This window comes from Elgaria multicarinata, chromosome 10 (genome assembly GCF_023053635.1).
Source record: "Elgaria multicarinata webbii isolate HBS135686 ecotype San Diego chromosome 10, rElgMul1.1.pri, whole genome shotgun sequence".
NCBI classification, from domain to species: Eukaryota; Metazoa; Chordata; class Lepidosauria; order Squamata; family Anguidae; genus Elgaria; species Elgaria multicarinata.
The window spans coordinates 18,005,705-18,025,921 of record NC_086180.1 but is presented as its reverse complement, the minus strand read 5'-3'; the positions used below and the strand labels follow the sequence as shown (position 1 = coordinate 18,025,921).

Sequence of the window (20,217 nt, the reverse complement as noted above, 5' to 3'; positions counted from 1 at the left end):
GAGTCGGGAGATCCAGGTTCTAGTCCCCACTCAGCCATGGAAACCCACTGGGTGACTTTGGGCCAGTCACAGACTCTCAACCCATCCCACCTCACAGGGTTGTTGTTGTGAGGATAAAATGGAGAGGAGGAGGATTATGTATGCCGCCTTAGGTTCCTTGGAGGAAAAAAAAGGCGGGATATAAATGCAATAATAATAACAAATAATAATAATAATAATAATAATAATAATAATAATAATAATAATTTATGCTTGAATTCAGCTCTGAGGCAGGATTATTCCCATGTCATATAAGCTTGCTAGGAGAGATCTCAGCCTTGGATGCTTTGTTACCAGTGCAAGACGTTGAGTCCTCAACAGTGTTTTTTAAATGGGTTGTTGGGTTTCTTTCCAGTAAAACATAGAAGCAACAACCTGTCTCTTCCCCAATTGCCCCTTTCATGTTAACTACAGGGAAATTTGAAGGTTAAACTAGATGCACCACTGAAAATGAATAATTTCAACTTGCAAACAACAAGTTGGCCAATAATGTTAGTTGTGATTATATCTGGGGGTTTTCTGTATGTTTCCTAAGGAATATGGCAAGTTCCAGTTCATATCAAAATGAATCAATCAGCATGGAAACATCCAGCTCTTCAGTTTATATTTCTGCAGGGAAGTGGAGATAAGTTTTAAGGAAACCTCAGTTTTCGCATTTAAACAAAGAAACAAAAATTCACTTGAGAAAAGAAGTAGCTAATGACAGATTAAACTTGCAGTTATTGATCTCAGGAATGATATAAATAATTATAAGTTTTATAAAATAGCTACCCAAATATAGAAGTATGCATAAACTATGACATTTGGAACATTCCGTGAGAAATTTATGTAAATGTGCAGCCAGAGAGGTAGATAAAATAATGCATGTTTGTAGCTACAGGCATTATATTCTTGCTATTATCCTATGCTAGAATTTCCTGAACAGGAATAAGCCCAACTAAGACTCAGTGGGACTTCCTCTCAAGGAAATGTATGGAAAATTGCAATTTTAATATGTATCTTTTCAGCTATATAGATATACACATTATATATTAATGTGTACAAATGTATGTGTATTAATAAATAATACATCTTTTATGTGTTTACACAATTTATGTCCGCATCTCTTTATGGTGAACAATTGCTAATTTTATGGTAAAAACTAAGTTTATTCCTCAGTGCATGGCTTAATAGAAGCTATTCTACAATTAAACATAAAGTATTTATTCATGTAGTAAACAGCCTTGTGACATTGGGGGGAGATTTTATGAAAATGAATGACTACAGCATTAAAATATAGCAGTATATAACAGTGGTTATGATTATTATTCCTATGCAACATATATTAGTAGAAAAGTATTCATATACTAATTATACATATACTTATGACATCAATTAAAGGGCTGAGATTTCAATGGGATTGTAATGAGGAGAGAGAACACTGAAGATTTTTGGAAAATTGAAGATCAGTCAATGAAATGGTCTAGAGAGGAATAGTTCCTAAAAATTTTGGTTTGCAGTGAATGGATATCAAACTTCTGGAGACTGAATAAAAGTTCGGAGAAGTTATCCCATGGGACCAACAGCTTAAGGAGGTGATGGGCTCTCTGTCCCTAGAGGTATTGAAGCAACTATCTGTCAGGGATGTTTTAATATTGATTCCTGCACTGAGGAGGCTTCATTACTGACCATCCTCAGCCTCTGAGTGTGCCAATTGAACATGGTTGACACCAGTTTCTGGCAACCCTTTAGTAAAAGGATGTTGAACCTCAGGCCTGTGGGCCAAATCATTGTGGCCTTCTGTGGTTCACTAGATAGCACTACCCCCTTGCTTTGATTTCCACCAACCACTGATTGATTGGAGCTTTCTTGGTTTTTGCATGGGTCCCCCAATCACCATTCTTGTCATGCCCCTGCTGGAGGATTCATGCTCCTGCCAAAGCTCCCAGAGATGGTGCCATTGAACTGAGGCTCAGGAGGCTTGGGGGAGCCTGGCCCTCCCCCAACCATGGGCCCATCTCCATAGGAAGAGGGGAGCGCTGCTTTAGAAACAGAGGCTGAGCAAATCCCCAGTCCCAGAGACCATCATTGCCTAAAGAGGCTAATCAGCAAGGCTCTTGTACGAAGAAGTGCCCAGCTGCAAGAAAGGACTCTTCACAAGAAAGTGACTCCTCATAAGCAGTCCTCTGAGCAGAGAGCTTTAATGTACCACAGCTGAGCTCTGGGTGGGGTTCAGCAGGATTTGGTGTTAAAAGCCTTCAGTGTCTGCCTAGCCAGTGCTAGAAATAACACTGTTCTTCTAGCTCCTGTAGCTGCTGCTGTGCTTTGAGGGCAGTCTCTTCACTCAGAGTCTGTTGCAGCCAATGCAGGACAATTCTAAAAGACCTAAATGCCTCTCCTAAGGTTTACTTACTAGCTGTATGAGCTTTTAGGTAAAATAGCCTGGTATTTTGGCCCCACCCCCTTTGGAACCACACAACACTGGAATGCAGCTCCTGAGAACTTATCATAGAGCTGGAAGGGGCCTACAAGGCCATCGAGTCCAACCCCCTGCTCAATGCAGGAATCCACCCTAAAGCATCCCTGACAGATGCTTGTCCAGCTGCCTCTTGAATGCCTCTAGTGTGGGAGAGTCCACAACCTCCCTAGGTATCTGGTTCCATTGTTGTACTGCTCTAACAGTCAGGAAGTGTTGCCTGATGGCCAGCTGGAATCTGGCTTCCTGTAACTTCTCTGAAATGATTCCAGCCCTTGGAATAGGAGATTTAACACCCTGCTTTAGCATATGATGCATGATTCTCTCTCTACAAAAATAGTTTTGACCTTGGAAAAAGAAAGTAGATACCCACTTAGTACATAAGAGACCAGTTCCAGTCTTTCATTAGGACCTACTTCAGGTGCAGTCTCTATCCCACTGAAGTCAATGTTGCAAAACAGCCATTGCTTTTAATGACTCTGGATTCCACCTTTTAATCTTTTTGTTCTACCTCATTATACTGCCAATGTGCTGTAAAGTCATTTGAGTTACAAGGCTACCTGGGATCACCCAACAAATAATTATTCTCAAGATCTTTTTATTGGTTATGCACAAAATATCACGGTGCACCTCGACAAAGGAACGAGGCTTTTAAGCCTTAAGATGTATTCAGCCCTGACTGTTGATTGAATGGCAGTTCAAGGCTAAGGGGGGTTGGAGGGAATTGACAGGGAAAGATCACCAATTTCAAACTTGTGCCGCTGAAAAAATCAATGTCCCTTTGCATAGCAAACTAGAAAATCAAGACGAACAGTTTCTAACCTCTCTCTGATATGCTAGGTTTTAAATATATAATATATATGGAGTTTGTTTTTATATGGTAGAAATGGTTAAAAAAATGCAGTCCATTACCTACCACCTGAAGTGGTACAGTCATTCCAGGAATGTGGTTTTGCTAGATGTAGAGCTGTTAAAATAGCAACAATAAAAATGTGGGTAAGGAAGGAAACTCAGCCAGCACTGATTCCAGAGCAAGAAACTCACAACCAGCTTGCCTAAATTCACCTTGAAATGTTAAAAATTGAGTTTTTACAAGCCCAAGGAGCCTCTTCCATTACTAAGCTAGCCTTGTAATTTGATTGACAAACACTTGTAATTTAACCCGTTGCTGCTTCTCCTATTGAAGGAGGATTGGGTGGACAGATGTTATTCCTGCCTCTTTGTGGCATCTCCCCCCTCCCCCCTTTGCAGAACACCCCCCCTCTTATCCCCATGTTTCCCCTTTAATCGTCTTTATTAGCCCCCCCCCTTAAACCCTTTCCAAAGTTTAAACATCGTCTTGCATTGCAGTGCCTCAATGTAATATTCTTAGAGCTGGTTTTCATTACGTTGCTAGTTTCTCTAGCTTGAGCTAATTTCTGTTGGCAGCTTGGAAAGTGCTTCAAAGTGCAGCAGAGAATAAAGCCCCCCCCCTCCTGAGAACTCTGAGCTTTCTCGCCATAGTTTATTCAGAGACTTGAAAGATGAGAAGGTTTGGAGTTTGGCCTGCATGCTGTTGAGCAATGAAATCTCTCATTGTGTTAAACTGCAGTTACATAGCAATCCTTCTATTTCCAATGTTCAGGCTGTGAGTGCCGATGCTTATGTAGCCAACTGCAGACCCACCCATGCGCAAGAGGGCAGAATCAGCAGGCTTGGGAAGAGCCCTAAGGATTGCAGAATTAAAAAGCATCTTGAGAGAAATACCAGGGTGGACCTCCCCCCCCCCAAACACACACACACACACACCCAATGATAACTGAGTGTGCTTAGTGGTCCTGAAATGGTGATTGACTGTTGGGGGTAAAGATGGAAAACCAGGCTGTGGATGGGGAATGGAATGGAGTATCCAGAATCCTAAATAGCAGCACTTCACGCTGCAACATTTTGTTGCAGGTCCCATTTGATTTGTTACATAATCAAAACCAGGACCTGCATGGAATTCAGCAATACCTTTTCACTCCTTCACAAACCCTGCATGTTTTCCTTTTTTCTTCCCCCCCTCCCCTGGCATTTCTGAGTTTCCCAATGTTCTCTCCTTAGCAGATCCGGCATTTTTGCTGGCTTAACAACTTCCCATGTCCCTGGTGTCCTCCTTTGGGGGTAAGAGCCATTTCTTCAAGCATGCTGAGACAAATCACATGAAATCAGTTTGAACTATACAGACCCGTCAGATGATAGACATCTCTCATCATTTACATGAATAACAAAACAGTTGACTGTCCCTGTTGCTAAGGTTGGTTCTAGAGTTTGCCAGACTAACTTAAATCCCATTGATTTCAATGGGCCTACTCAGTGTAAAAAATAATGGCCTGATAATAGGTGTTAGCTCCTCTTTGCCCTCCACCCTTACACCCTGGGGGCACTGTAAAGCTCATGTGGGCTGTATTCCCGCTCCACTGGGAGTCCACAAAGAAGGACCTTTGCAAGTGGGGTTCAAGCCAGTTGCTCTGTGTGAGTAGAGAAGAGATTCTCATTGATTAGACATAGAAGATGGGATGAAGATTTAATGGATGGGCACGAGCGGAGAGTAGCTGATGGGAACAGGAAATAGGTTGCTAAAAGCTGGGTTCAGGACCAAGGCCAGCAACAAGGCAGCCTGTAACAAGGTTTCCCCCAAAGTCAGCAGTTCTTTCAGCTCTTCACAGTAAGAAGGCAGCAGTCATTTAAATGAATCACACTCTGTTTTGGAGGCATGTGCTCGGAAAGCATGGATTGATCTCCTGGTGTGTGTGTCCCCAGTCCAAAGGGGAGTTCAAAGAAGAGGAATTGTCAGCATCTGGAAAGGTGTTGGAAGAAGTGTCCCCACTAATTGATGAAAGAGAAATGAGACTCATATATGTCTAATCTGTCACCTCTACCAGCCATTCTACTGGGCTGTAACAGAGAGAGATGAGAGAGAGGAAGTGGGGCTATTCCATCACCCCTGCTGAAAGATGACTTCATTCTTCCCTCTTCCCTCCCCACCCCTTTTTCCTTGTGTGTCATGCCTTTTTAGATTGTAAGCCTGCTGGAAGGGGCTGTCTTGATTTTTTTGTAGGTGTCTCTGAGAGCCTTTTTGATTAAAGAACAGGATAACAGTTTAATCAATCAATGGATGGAAATTCTTTGTAATTGCATCCCAAGAAGGCTCTGAATGGCTCTTTTGTAGCCTAGGTTTCTTCTTCAGATGGGAAACTTCCAGAATCCACACACATTTGGAATAGCATGTTGTACCTGATATATTAAAAAGAAGTATGACTCACCATATGCTGGAGTGCAACCTTCCATTTCAATAATCCAATCAGGGAGAGGTGGGTAATAAATAAATAAAATTATTATTATTATTATTATTATTATTATTATTATTATTATTAGGACAGATCCAAACACACTGTAGGTAGAGTCACATGAATTAGTCACTCATTAATATAATTTAATCTCTTATTTGTATTACAGTTTGGGTGTGTACACAGTAGTCTCTTTGAGCAGGTGTCCCAAAAATAAATAAAATCTGTGACTGACTTCAGTACATTTTAAAATGTTCTTTTGCTGAAGCATACATTACTTAGGGCCATTTAGAAAGAAAAGAACTCATAAAGCACTTCATGATTTTAATTTTTGTGAACTGCCCAGAGAGCTTCGGCTATTGGGTGGTATAAAAATGTAATAAAATAAATAAATAAACAAATTAAAATAAAATAATACTAGAATGCTAGGTAGTTAATTTAAAGGGTGGGAGATTTGCCAAAATAACTGATAATTAAAATGATTGAGCATGATCTCTCCCTGATCATCTCCCCTCTGAGGAAAGGTTACAACAGCTGGGATTGTTTAGCTTGAGAAAAAGGGTGGGTAATGGGAGATATGATAGAGGTGAACATAATAATGCATGGTGTGGAGAATGTGGTCAGGGATACATTTTTCTCCCTTTCTCATAATACTAGAACCCGGGATCATAGAATCATAGAATCATAGAATAGCAGAGTTGGAAGGTGCCTATAAGGCCATTGAGTCCAACCCCCTGCTCAATGCAGGAATCCATCCTAAAGCATCCCCGACAGATGCTTGTCCAGCTGCCTCTTGAATGCCTCTAGTGTGGGAGAGCCCACAACCTCCCTAGGTAACTGGTTCCCTATGTAACTGATCATCGCATGAAGCTGATGGATGGGAGATTTAGGACAGACAAAACCAAGTACTTCTTTACAGCGCGCATAGTCAATCTATGGAATTTACTTCACAAGTCGTAGTGATGGCCACCAATTTGGATATCATTAAATGGGGGTTAGACAAATTCCTGGAAGATATGGATATCACTGGCCTGATGACTATATGGTACTTCTAGTTTCAGAGGCAGTGGCTGGAAGCATGGGTGGGAGGGTGCTGTTGCTTGTGGGTTGCCTGTGGGCAGCTGGTTGGCCACTGTACGAATTGAATGCTGGAGTAGATGGAACTGGTCTGATCCAGCACAGCTCTTATCTTCTTTGGTGCATTAAGGATACCTTTGTATACTTCTGCATGTGTATAGGGAAGACTTTTCATAGCATACTTTGACAATCTGGGTTCCATTCTGCCTACTTTAAAACACCTACTGAAACAGTTAGGAGGCAAATGAAGCTGAAGTCATATTAGGTGTGAAGAGTATTATAGATTGTCTTGGGAGTATATTAAACCCAGTTCTTGACATGGTTCATTACACACTTCGAGGTGGCTTTCCCATTGTCATTTATTTAAGGAACAGGTTTTTTTTATTGATTCCCCCCCATCCCACCCCCAAAATGTCTCACGTTTACTCAGCAGGGATGCATATGAAATTATGGAAGCCCTGGCTGCAACGTTCTCTTTTTAATCATAGAGCTCTTTTACTATGAGCAAAGGCCCAGGTGATTTATGAGAAGTCTGCGCCTTTAGGCTGTGGTTTACAATTGGTGTCACATGGAGGCTTCTTGGAAGCAATAAACATTTCCCTGTAATACTGCCTCATCACCTCCCACCATGTTTAGACTAGGGGCTGGAATGGACTTAAAGGATCATTCATTGTCATGCTTCCTCAAGAGAGGGCTGCAGGGGTTAAATACTGCTAGAAGGTATCTGGACCTTTGTCCTGTTGAAATATATATATATATATATATATATATATATATATATATATGAAAATCCTTATTAGTGAGAAGCAGAATGAAGATCTGGGTTAATAGCTAATAGAGCAATCAAATATAAAGCATGAGAATCTCATCTGAGATTACTAGGTTTAGTGAAAAATGTACAACTCAACCCTGTGAAAGTCATATCTCTCTCTGTCTAAAAGTATTGTGTGTGTGAATATTAACAATATTTATAAAACAATTATATGCACATTTAGACAGGAAAAAGTCCTACAACACCCAGCATTTCCTGTCTAAACATGCATAGAATTGCACCCTTATTTATTTATTACATTTATATGCTGCCCAATAGCCAAAGCTCTCTCCTAAATATCAACAGGCACTATAGTTTCAATCCTAAGCACACTTGCAACATAGTCCTATGCCTGATTACTCAGAAATTAGTCTCACTTTGTACAGTGGTGATTATTCCCAGGAAAGTGTGCATAGGATTGTATTCTAATGGAGAATCACACTGAACACAACAGGAGTTACTTTTCAGTAAACATCCTTTGGTTAGAGCTGCAAGTTTCTACTATGACCCACCTCCCCATAACGAGATATGCAAGACATCTTAATTACTAGACATCTCTGAGGATAAAGGCACATGTATAATTATTTACATGATAGCTGGAGCTATCGTATGATAATCTGAGATTAGTCATACATTTATAGACCACTTTTCAATCCAGATTCTGAAGACAGTCCTCAGCAGTATTTTATAGGCTAGAACAGAATAAAAACATAACATGTTCAGTTAATCAACCAATAGACAGATATATAGCAGTGAAGATAACGGAAGTCATGACAAACCGAAAGCAGTCTATGGGCTCCTCTACACCAAGCAGGATATTGCACTATGAAAACAGTATATAAAAGGCAGGAGCCACACCAAGAGGGATATTGTGGTATGAAAGTGGTATATATGGTATGTGCCAATGGGCCCCAACAGTTGTCAGTGCATTTCAATACTATAAAGCAGTAGTGTGGCTCCTTCCTTTTATATACCACTTTCATAGTGCGATATCCTGCTTGGTGTAGATGTGCCCTATGTCCTAAAAGACATGTTTTCATGGCTGTCCAAAATGGACTAAGATGAACCTGGGAAATCCAGTTTCGGATGGGAATTCTCCATAGTGGGAGCCACCAACCGCATCCCAAAATTTCCTATTCCCAGAGCCATATGCAGTTTCAAAACATTTGATCTTATAATTTGCATTGGTGGTTATTGATTTGTGTTTTATAATGGTTATTTTACTTAAGTTTTTTTTTAATATATTAATGTATGCAACAAGTCATTGTGAATGCCAGAGGGTGGACCCATAAATTAAAAAAGCACTTTTTTTCAGGTTGATCTTTCATCTGTTGAGTTTTCATAAAGGATGTGTAAAAATCCTCTGATTTTTGATGATGTTGTTGCTAACTGTACCAAAATACTTTAGCTTCTCTTGAAATTCCTCATGTGTTTTAGGAACCTCTACATTGGCTTTGTCATTCACTTCAGGCACCCCCTTTTTTCTTTTTGTCTTGTGTCTTTGAAATTGTAAGCCTTTGGGGAGGAACTTTTGATTATTGATCTAGATAAGCCATTCTCTGTGCCTGTTTTGGCTGAACAGTGGGGTAAATATGCTTGAAATAAATAAAATCTAGCTACAATCAATAAATGCTTGGAACTTTTCAGATAAATTTGAGCAGTCTTGAACCTTTTTCATCTTACCTGAAAAGACAGAATTATTAGCATTATTTATTTATTTATTTATTTTATTTATTTATTTATTGCATTTATATACTGCCCCATAGCTGAAGCTCTCTGGGCAGTTTACAAAAGTTAAAAATAGTGAACATTAAAAACAAATATACAAAGTTTAAAAACATAAAAAGCATAAAAACAACAGTATCCTTATAAAACAGCTATTCTGGGGTCCGTTAAAAACAAACAAACTCAGCTCATGTTAGATGCTGTTAAATGCCTGGAAGAAGAGAAAGGTCTTAACCTGGCACCGAAAAGATAACAATGTTGGCCACCACTGAAAAGGCCCTCTCCCTTGTTGCCATCCTCTGAGCTTCCCTCAGAGTAGGCACTCAGAAGAGGGCCTTAGATGTAGAGCGCAGTGAGTGGGTAGGTTCATGGCAGGAGAGGTGTTCCGTCAGCTATTGTGGTCCCAAGCCGTGCAAGGCTTTATAGGTCAAAATCAGCAGCTTGAATTGGGCTCGGAAACATATAGGCAGCCAATGCAAGCAGGCCAGAATCGGTCATATGTTTAAACCTTCTGGTTCCAGTTATCAATCTGGCCCATTTTGCACAAGCTGCTGCTTCCAAACCATCTTCAAAGGCAGCCCCATCTAGAGTGCATTGCAGTAATCTAATTTGGAGGTTACTGGAGCATGAACGACTGAAGCTAGACTATCCCTGCCCAGATAGTGGTGTAGCTGGGCCACCAAATGGAGTTGGCAGAAAGCACTCCATGCCACCGAGGCCACCTGAGCCTCAAGGGACAGAGATGGTTCTAGGAGAGCTCCCCCAAGCTACGGACCTGCTCCTTCAGGGGGAGTGCAACCCCATCCAGAACAAGATGAACCCTCTATCTGTAGAAAAAATGACTATTACTAATTCAGGACTGGGGTCAAATGTGCCCTATACAAAATATGTCTTTAACCATTTTGCCTCCCTTCCCCTATAGATCAGTTTAAGAGTCAAACAAATGGCATGTGCTTTTTTAAAAATTGCCTTAATTTACTGCCATCATTTCTCTTTCTGGTAGTGTATTAATATGAGATTTCTTGGAGGAAGATAAACCTTTTCTGCTGGGATTTAAATTAGCATTTTACCTAGTTAAATTATTACCTTATGTTCACTTTCACTTTGTCCACTTATTCTAAGAATAATTTAAAAGGCTACTTTAGAGTCAATGGAGAAATGTGTACTAATTTTTAATGTCATCAAGAACGGGGGGAAAAACCAAAGTCGGAATAAATAGCATGACCCTCTATTGTTAAGAAAAAATGACTTTACCAATCTAATACCAGGATTAAATGTACCCCAAGGAACCTGGGGACAAATGTACCCTATATGAATAAAATACCTGGTGAAACTTATTAAGCATGAGTCCATTTTTGCAAGTTAACAAAAAACAACAACATGTCTATACTGAGACCTTCCCTTTTCAAATAAAGTAACACAGTGCAGATAAATCATCATAGTCAATAATTCCTCACAAGGTGGCATATAGAAATGCTATTTATTTAATTATTTATTTAATGCATTTATATACCGCCCCATAGCCTAAGCTCTCTGGGTGGTTTACAAAAGTTAAAAATAGTAAACATTAAAAGTATACAAAATTTAAAACCATAAAAACCATAAAAAACAGTATTAAAACTACAGTATCCATTTAAAAACAACAATTCTGGGGTCCGTTAAAAAACAAACTAGCATTGTTAAATGCTGTTAAACGCCTGGGAGAAGAGAAAAGTCTTGACTTGGCGCCTGAAAGATAACAGTGTTGGTGCCAGGCGAGCCTCATCGAGGAGATAATTCCACACTCAGGGGGCCACCACTGAAAAGGCCCTCTCCCTTGTTGCCATCCTCCGAGCTTCCCTCGAAGTAGGCACTCGGAGGAGGACCTTAGATGTTGAGCGCAGTGTACGGGTAGGTTAATGTCGGGAAGTTCATGCTACCTTTAAAAGCAATCCTATGGTGTCTGCAAGAGTGTCCCAGGAACCATAGGATTTGGCCGATTTCCTCTCCCAAGACTACAGACACAGCTACCAACTCAGGAGGAAAAATCTGAGTAGCAATTCTCCCCACCACCTCCCAGCCTCTTTGGAAAGCTCCGGGGTGGCTTCTCTTCTGATGTCAAAATAGTGTACTCTGAAGAGGTTGGGAAGGGATAAAAGGAGATGTGCCAATTGGCAGGGAGGAACAGAGAGGATCTGGGAATGTCACATCCACATGCCTTTCTGTCTCCTGGCCCCGCTCCCAGGTGAGTGACTGAGCGAGTGAGTTGGATAGCCTCAGAGATCTATCTAGCTCTAAAAACAAACAAAATGGAGGAACAGGAGGCTGTAAAAGTCTGCTGCTTTCCCTGCTCTGTTCAGCAGGATAGACAGAGGGCTTTGAGATCGGACCCCCCCCACCCCGACTATAGAGCATCAGTCCCTTAGGACCGAACTTGTAATCTTATGATGATAATGAATTATCATCACCATGGAATTGTTGTCAGTGATTGCTCCTTCTTTATGTATTATTGAAAGGAGGATAAATGACATTTCTGTGATATGTAACTAACAAGCACCAGATCTTTTTGAAAACCCCAAAATGCTGCAGTTCACATGTCTGGATTTGTGAGCAAGGGATATTAGGGTTTGTTTATTTTTCCATGTCACAATCAGTCCCACCCCACCCCACCCGCTGTAGATGACTCCCTGACTAGTGGCACAGGGCCTGTTCAGGAGACACCTTAAACCCTGCTGGTTGAGGCTTTTGGTTAAGCAGCAGGGTTTAAGGTGTCTTGTGCGATGCGACTTGCTAAACCCTGCTCACTCACTAACCACAGTCAGACCGTCTGCAGCAGGGTTAGTGGCTCTTAAAGTGTTGTGTGCAACAGCACAGCTTGTGGTTAGTGCTAACCCCAGAGAACCCCAGTTTCGCTAACCACAGAGACTGAAGTGTCGTCTGAATAGGCCCATACTGGTAAAAAAGTAGACAGTTGTTATAATTCACTTGGAACCCTCCCAAAAGAGGCAGTCAGAATCCCACCTAGGATCCTGCTGTGGCTTGTGAGTAGCTTCTGAAAGATTCTCCTTGTGAGGAGAACTCCCATACTCCTGAGCAGCCTTCTGCTGCCAGGTACCTCCCCTGGGGTCAAGGAGTCTGGCTTGCCTCTTCCATCTACATAGGGCCTGGCAGCTTGTGGGTCTCTCTTCTCCAAAGACAGAAGGGATCCCCCTTCCTTCCATAAGGAGTAGGTCCAGACGGGCATTACTGAGAACCCAGGTTCCTCCTGACCCTCTAACCCTGGTGGACTCTGAACCTGATCAGCTGCTGGGGACTCTGAGTCTTCCTCCAAGGAGGTACACCTAGATTTTGAGTGCACCCTTATATATGTCAATTATTTCCCCCCTAAATATTTCCCCCCTTTTTTCTTATTTTTTGTACTTTTGCACACTTCAGGCTTTCTCTGATTCAGCTGATCTCTCCCCGTTGAGTGTGGATGGTGCCAGTTTGGCTACTTCAGGATCAGTGCTTTGAGAATGACTTTGCTACTAGTATATAGTAGGGGTGGGAGCCCTGTGCCCCCATTCAGATGTTGCTGGTCTTTAACTCCCATTATTCTTGACCATTGGCCGTGCTGCATCTAGAAGGCTTCTGGATCCCCAAACTGCAGCAAGGAAGAACTGCATGCAAAGATCGCATTAATACATATTTTGGTTGGGGGGGGAAAAGCATGTCAGCTCATGGTTCTCAGGGTAGCTGTTGACTCATTCTTTGAATGCCGTGAGGATGTAAGATTTGCACATGATTATTGATGAGCATCCAGTATCACACCCAATGGAAACCCACTGAGAAAAAACATTCTTTTCTTCATAGGAACAAAGAAAATAGGAAGTTGACTTCTACTGAGTCAGGCCATGGTTCATCTAGCCTGATATTGTCAAAGCTGTCTGGCAATGTCCTCCAGGGTGTCCAGGCAGGAGTTTTTCCAGCCCTAACTGGAGATGTTGTTGTTTATTCGTTCAGTCGTTTCCGACTCTTCGTGACTTCATGGACCAGCCCACGCCAGAGCTTTCTGTCGGCTGTCGCCACCCCTAGCTCCCCCAAGGTCAAGTCTGTCACCTCCAGAATGGGGATCAAATCTGGGACCTATGAAGAGAGAGCCATTTTACGCAGATCTATATTTACAGGCCTTTATCACTTGGTCATATGTAGTTGGGATGTGTACAGGCTGACAGTAAGTCAGAAAGGACATGCAAAGTTGCATGTAGTTTGGTTCCAAGATCACTTCCAACTCTCTATCTGTCTGTCTTCCTTTTATCCAGCCAACTTCCTCAAGTACCATTAGGAACATAGGAAGCTGGCTTATACTGTCAGATTATTGGTCCATCTAGTCCAGTATTGTTGACATTGATTGGAAGCGGCTCTCCAGGGTTTCAAGAAGGACTTTTTCCAGCCTTGCTTAGAGATGTCAGGGATTGAACCTGTGACCTCCTGCATGCAGAGCAGGTGCTCTCCCACTGAGCTATGGGCCTTCTCTTTCCATCTTCCCAGTTCTACCGGTCCTCAGACCCAGAGAATTTGAAAGGAAGCCCATATGAAACACAGACTTTTGATATGATGATGCTTCAGTAACATCATCCTAGTTCGACTTAATGGGACTTAGATGCTTGACGACCCTGTAGTGAGAGGACATAGTTATCTGCTAGGTTTCCATAAACCATTGAGATACTAATTAATAATAAAAGCTTGAAAAAGAAAAGAAAGGAAAAGAGAAACAGAGAAAAAAAAATCCCTAAACCATCTGTGGAGTAGAAAGCTTCAGTAGTGAGTCACTGAGCAATGAGACAGCAATCTGAGCTGTTGCAGCACCGCGCTGAAAAGGTCACAGGCTTGCTTTTTGGGAACAAGGTTATAATTCATTCATTAAAAATTTAGCACATGTGTATTTTAGGCTGAGATCACAGTGGGAGATTTTGCTTTTTGTTTTTCCTGTGCAGTGGTTGTTAGGCAATAGACATTGCTAGGTTTACAGGAAACTGCATATATCTCCTTCTGCAATATAACTTTTCATCAAAACCATCTTTAAAAGAGACAATTAAATCTTATGACCAGGAGCTTTGAAAGTTTCTCATTGCATTCGCATGTAATAATAAGCCAGGAATTCTGGCTTAATAAACCGTTATCAGTGAGCTGCATGTTGGTGTATGAAAACCCAGTTGCTTCGGTTTTTTCTTTTTCCTTTGGTTGACCAGTGAACAAAATAGGAAGAAGGTAGCTTCAAATGGCATCAAAACCTGTGCTTGTCTTGATATGGGTGAATCACTCTTAGACTGTAGTAAAAACTGCCATTAAGGGTCTGAAAAATACTGTTTCAAGCCCCAATGAGTTTCACCTTTTCAGTTACTCCAGTGCAGGAAAAAAACTATTCATTGGAGGTGCTGCTTCATGTGATGTAAGTCAACCCAAGCCCCATGTATGCCATTTTAAATTTCCAGTCCTGCTCCCAACCTTTCTGCTCCCTCTTGTTTTGGTTTTCTTTGGCGGCCATGTGCTCCCACTTTGAAGTGTATGCTTCTTACTTTGACTTGCCATGGCCAGTCTTTCCCTGGAGGACAACAGAAGGCCCAACCTAAAAGGTTAGCTCAGCTCCTATTTATAATGTGGTGATATTGTCATGGCTCACTGTAATCTAGTGCAGTGCTCATCATCTGCTTTATTGCTGCCCTGGGAGAAAACCTTCAGTCTTGAAGAAACATTCTGTTGGTCCCTAAAACCATCTTGTGGTGTTGTTTTTTCTGGGACAGTGAGTGTCATCACACAGGGGGAAATCAGGTTTGCTTAACATCGCTTCTCCGCCCATGCGTTTGTCCCTCATTACTTCCTCTTTTGAAAGAGGAAATAAACCACGTGCACGTGGACCATTCAGTGGGCTGTTTTGATCCTGCTGCTTCTCCTGCACACAGCAGGAGATAGTGGCAACTTCCATCTTTAAAAATAAATTGAACTTACTGGGGTGTTTTTTTGTGGCGTGAAGAAGGCAAGAAGGGTTGGGAGGCGCGCGGGAGGCAGACAACATCATGAGATTGACCCGTGAAAATCTGTGAGTGCCCAATAACGAGCATGTAATAAAATGCTCATCTGATGGAGCTCTGTATCTCACTCACTTCCAATCCAATCCAATGTGTGTGTGTGTGTGTGTGTGTGTGTGTGTGTGTGTGAAATTCCAGTTCAGAAATAGATGGCAGACACTGATACTGCTCTTTTTTGAATTGCAGGTATTTATGAGCCGCCATTTCTTATACTACTGCAGTGAACCTACCCTGGATGTGAAGATTGCCTTTTGTCAGGTGTGTGTTCCTTACAGGTAAAACAAGGTACAGTATATACTTGTACTTCCATATTTTGTGGTAAAAATGATAGTTGATTCATTGCTAGCGATAAATCACAGCAGAGACACACTAAGAGATGACAAGAATTTTCAGTATAAAATTGTGAGAAACAGTATGAGTATGTTTTACACACACACACACACACACAGAACGCTTTAGAGTGCAATCTTATACTAAACATCTCCTACACTATCTGATCACCCTGGCCATTGGCCATACTGGCTGGGGCTGATGGAATTTGTACTCCAAAACATCTAGAGGGACTATGGTTACAGGGAGGGTGTTCTTTAGGATATGGCAGAAGCACCACTATGTCAGCAGAACAACACATGATGATGATGATGATGATGATGATGATTATAACGATTAGTTGCATTTATGTCTTGCCATTTTTCCTCCAAGGAACCCCAGGCAGTGTACATAATCTTCCTCTTTTCCATTTTATGCTCACAACAACAACCCTGTGAGGTAGGTTGGACTAAGAGTCTGTGACTAGCCCAAAGTCACCCATTGAGTTTCCATGGCACTAGAGGCCTTCAAGGGGACAGAGTGGAGATAGGTGAATGGAATGGCTGTAACCAGGTAGAATCGTGGGAGGGACAAGTGGTACCATTGGGGCAAATGCCCAAGGCGCTACTCAGCAGAATGAGAAGAGGGTTCCCAAATGCAGCAGGGCTAGCATACCTTATTTTTAAGTCAGTGCATTAATACACATTACCATCTAAAGCAGGGTTTGGAGGTGGGCACTCGCTGGGTCCTACTGTTGGAAGTGCAGCTTATGCCTTACATGGGGCAGGTTCTTTTCAGTTCTATTAGCCAGATGATGGAGTTCTCTACTGCAGACTTTCCCAATCTGGTTCCCTGCAGATGTGCAAGACTACAACTGCAATGGGCTGGTGAAAATAGATGTAAATGTACAGATGTGATGGTCTCCAGCACTGAGTGCTGCAATGTGGAAATTGACAAGTGAGAAAGGTCTCAGGATTGTTATAGATCACAAGCTGAATATGAGCCAACAGCGTGATGTGGCTACAAAAAAGCAAATGCTATTTTGGGCTGCATTAATAGAAATATAGCTTCCAAATCATGCAAGGTACTGGTTCCCCTCTATTAGGCACTGGTTAGGCCTCATCTTGAGTATTGTGTCCAGTATTGGGAACCACACTTCAAGAAGGATGCAGATAAGCTGGAGCATGTTCAGAGAGAAGGGCAATGAGGATGATCAGGGGTCTGGAAACAAAGCCGTATGTGGAGAGACTGAAAGAACTGGGCATGTTTAGCCTGGAGAAGAGAATATTAAGGGGAGACATGATAACACTCTTCAAACACTTGAAAGGTTGTCACACAGAGGAAGGCCAGGATCTCTACTCGATCATCCTAGAGTGCAGGACACAGAATAATGGGCTCAAGTTACAGGAATCTAGATTCCGGCAGGGCATCAGGAAAAACTTCCTGACTGTTAGAGCAGTATGGCAATGGAACCAATTACCTTGGTAGGTTGTGGGCTCTCCCACACTAGAGGCATTCAAGAGGCAGCTGGACAGCCATCTGTCAGGGATGCTTTATTGTGGATTCCTGCATTGAGCAGGGGGTTGGATTCAATGGCCTTATAGGCCCTTTCCAACTCTTCTATTCTATGATTCTATGACTTTGCTGACTGGCCTCTATGTAGAGGCTATAATGTGAAGCAGCAAATCTTTTTGAGTCAATTGCCCTTGAAAACAGAAGTCTCAGTAAGTCAAATTCTTGTGACTGAAATCAAATTCAGTAAGCTATGCAGTTAAGGAAGGAGTATGAAGTTGTTCAGATCTTCGTTTCGCTACTTAGTTGCAGAGGTTGCCTGTTGTTGTGCACAATGGCAATTGATCTATGAAGAGCCTTTTCCATTATCCAAGTGAAAATGGGGTTTGCTGTTTGTTTCCATATGCAGCGAACAATACAGGACCTTTGTCTCATAATTGATTTTTATAGTTTGATGCAAAGCCAGTAAATGTAGTTTTCACAGAAATAACCTGAAAGTGCGCTGAAGCTTGAGATATGGCAGTAATCTAATAGAAGTTTATTACTACACCCAGTTCAGGTAAAAATGGAGGCAGCAATCGCTCCTAAGTTGGTATCTAATTTGGTGGCAGGAGGGGGAATGATCTTAAATCCGCATTAAATGCTTTGGGTTAAAGTTATTAACTTTTGTGATAGGCTTGTAATTCTTGCAGATTTGGAATGACTGTCAATCATGCATCACGTTATTTCACTCTCGTATGATCCTTGGTAGAGTGGGTAGAATGTATGAGATGTAGGTTAAAATCCCTTCTTAGCTCCAAAATATTATTGGGCAGCCTGGGGCAAGTTAATATCCCCCAGATTATTATGCGTCACATTCAGCAGTTTGAAGAAAAATATGTGGGTTTCTTTACGAGCCAATCAAAACTTTCAGCAAATTGCTTAGAAGAGTCCTCCCTGGTCTGCACTATCTCAGATGGACATATTATGGATCAAGCTTTCAGTGTTCTGCCCACATTTAGATTGTTTGGAATGTAGTACGTCAGAAGAAGACTGAATGACAAACGACTTGTCTGATGGGGGGGTAGGTGAACTCATCTGCGGGCGCTTGCCTCGTTGCCACCATCCGTTCGCCAGGCCACGCGAGTCTCTACTGGGGATTGGCTTGGCCCGATGAGTGCTCAGCAGACACCCTCCCCCGCCCTTAGTCAATGGCAGAGGCCATTGATGTGTGTGTGTGTATATGTGTGTGTATTCAACAATTTTTGTAGCTTCTGTAAATTGTGCACTTCCTCTTGCTGTATCAATGGTGTGAAAGTTGGCAGCTTTCGAGCACTCTAGGGTCCTCATGGATGCTCGAGTGGGATCTTCACTCATGCCAGGAGTGCCTGGTTCTGGGGGGCAGACTTGGGTGGTTGGGTGGTGTCCACTAGACTCCCATACCCAGTTGGGCGCATGTAACATCCTGCTCTGAAGTGCTGTCTTTGCACTTGGAGGGAAAGCAGGGGATTGGACTCAATGGCCTTGTAGGCCCCTTCCAACTCTACTATTCTATGATTCTATAGCATGGGTAGTTAATGCACATCTCAAGGGTGGTTCAGAAGTGAAAGAGGGGACTGCACGCTCTTAGTTCACTTGTGCAGTGGGTGTTTTCTGCCTTTCACCATCACAGCGTATCCTGTTATCCCTCCAAAGCTGGCAAAGGAACTCTCCATATCTTGGGCATCATTTATAGGACCTGCCTCTCAATTCCACCAAAGTGTCATTTCAAGCTGAGTATGGAGGTTTCTGATTGGAAGAATGCTAACAGAAGCAAAAAAGATGTCTGATAAGATTGGTGGAATTTCGGAGACCTTTTGCAGATCCCTACATAAGATTAACACATTTACCATTGTGTTACTCTTATGTAGCTGTTTCCTGACCACCACCACATTCTTGTTCAAAACATCTCAGTAAGAGGTAGTAGGCATCTTCTGAAAATACTGCCTTACCTTATTCAGTCTTGTAGTTTTCAGTCATGATGCATTTGTCTGGTACGTGGTACATTACTACAAGATGTGGTGCTGTGGCTTTTAAAGGGGGGTTGGATAAATTCCTGGAGGCTCAATGCTACATCCAGTATCACAGCCAGTAAGCCTATATACACCAGTTGCTGGGGAACATGGGTGGGAGGTTGTTGTTGTACCCATGTCCTGCTTGTGGGTTCCTGGTCAACAGCTGGTTGGCCATTGCGTGAACAGAATATTGGACTAGATGGACCCTTGGTCTGATTCAGCATGACTCCTCTTATGTTCTTAATGGTAGCTCATTTACTTTCTCCTCATTATATATATCCTCTGTTTTGCTGTCTGCAGACACGAGAACACATGGCTTCATTCCCTTGAGCATGCCTCTAACCACTAACTAACTAGAAAAAGGCCTGTTAGGCCTGGCCTTTTTGCCCATCCTCCATTAAGACGGAAGCGTCTCATGTTATGTTGCACATTATTCACGTAAAGTGCATTAACTTAGCAGGACTCTTCCGTGTTAGAACCAGATCTTTCTTCCTCGTCCTCTGTATCCATTCCATCAACATCAGCTTAATGGCTATTGAAACGACCAAGGTGATTGCGTACATTAATTGTCCAGAGGACTGCGGTAATATAGGTCGGTTTCATTTTCTAAGTTCAAAGAATTGATTTTAACATCTGTTGATTAAAAATAACCAGCTGTCCGGTGTGCAATTGAATATAAATCTCCATGCACTTGTTGCAAGGATCCTTAGGGTAGGAATTCATTTCAGAAAGCCTGCTTCTTTTTAAGCATGATAAGAATCCTATTCTGCATGGCTGTTGCAAGGAGGAAAGAAGATAACAATGGTAGTACAAACTTTGCAATGAAAATAGTCTATAAAGATGTTAAACTAGCAAGAGCCTCTATTCCCCCAAACCTTGATTGCCTTAATCTCTTTATTAT

At 42.0% G+C, this 20,217-nt stretch overlaps 1 protein-coding gene across 5 annotated transcripts in view; it reads left to right on the top strand.

Moving 5' to 3' along the window:
* MAPK10 (mitogen-activated protein kinase 10) overlaps window positions 1-20,217 on the top strand; it is a 255,525-nt gene that overhangs the window by 117,613 nt on the left and 117,695 nt on the right. For 4 of the 5 annotated variants that reach the window (XM_063136197.1, XM_063136201.1, XM_063136198.1 and 1 more), the window contains exon 3: window positions 15,649-15,720. In XM_063136197.1, coding sequence (XP_062992267.1) covers window positions 15,655-15,720 — 66 coding nt within the window. In that variant the 5' untranslated portion in view covers window positions 15,649-15,654. Of the gene's footprint in view, window positions 1-15,648; window positions 15,748-20,217 lie in introns of those variants that run through there. The other variant, XM_063136199.1, reaches the window with a different exon arrangement.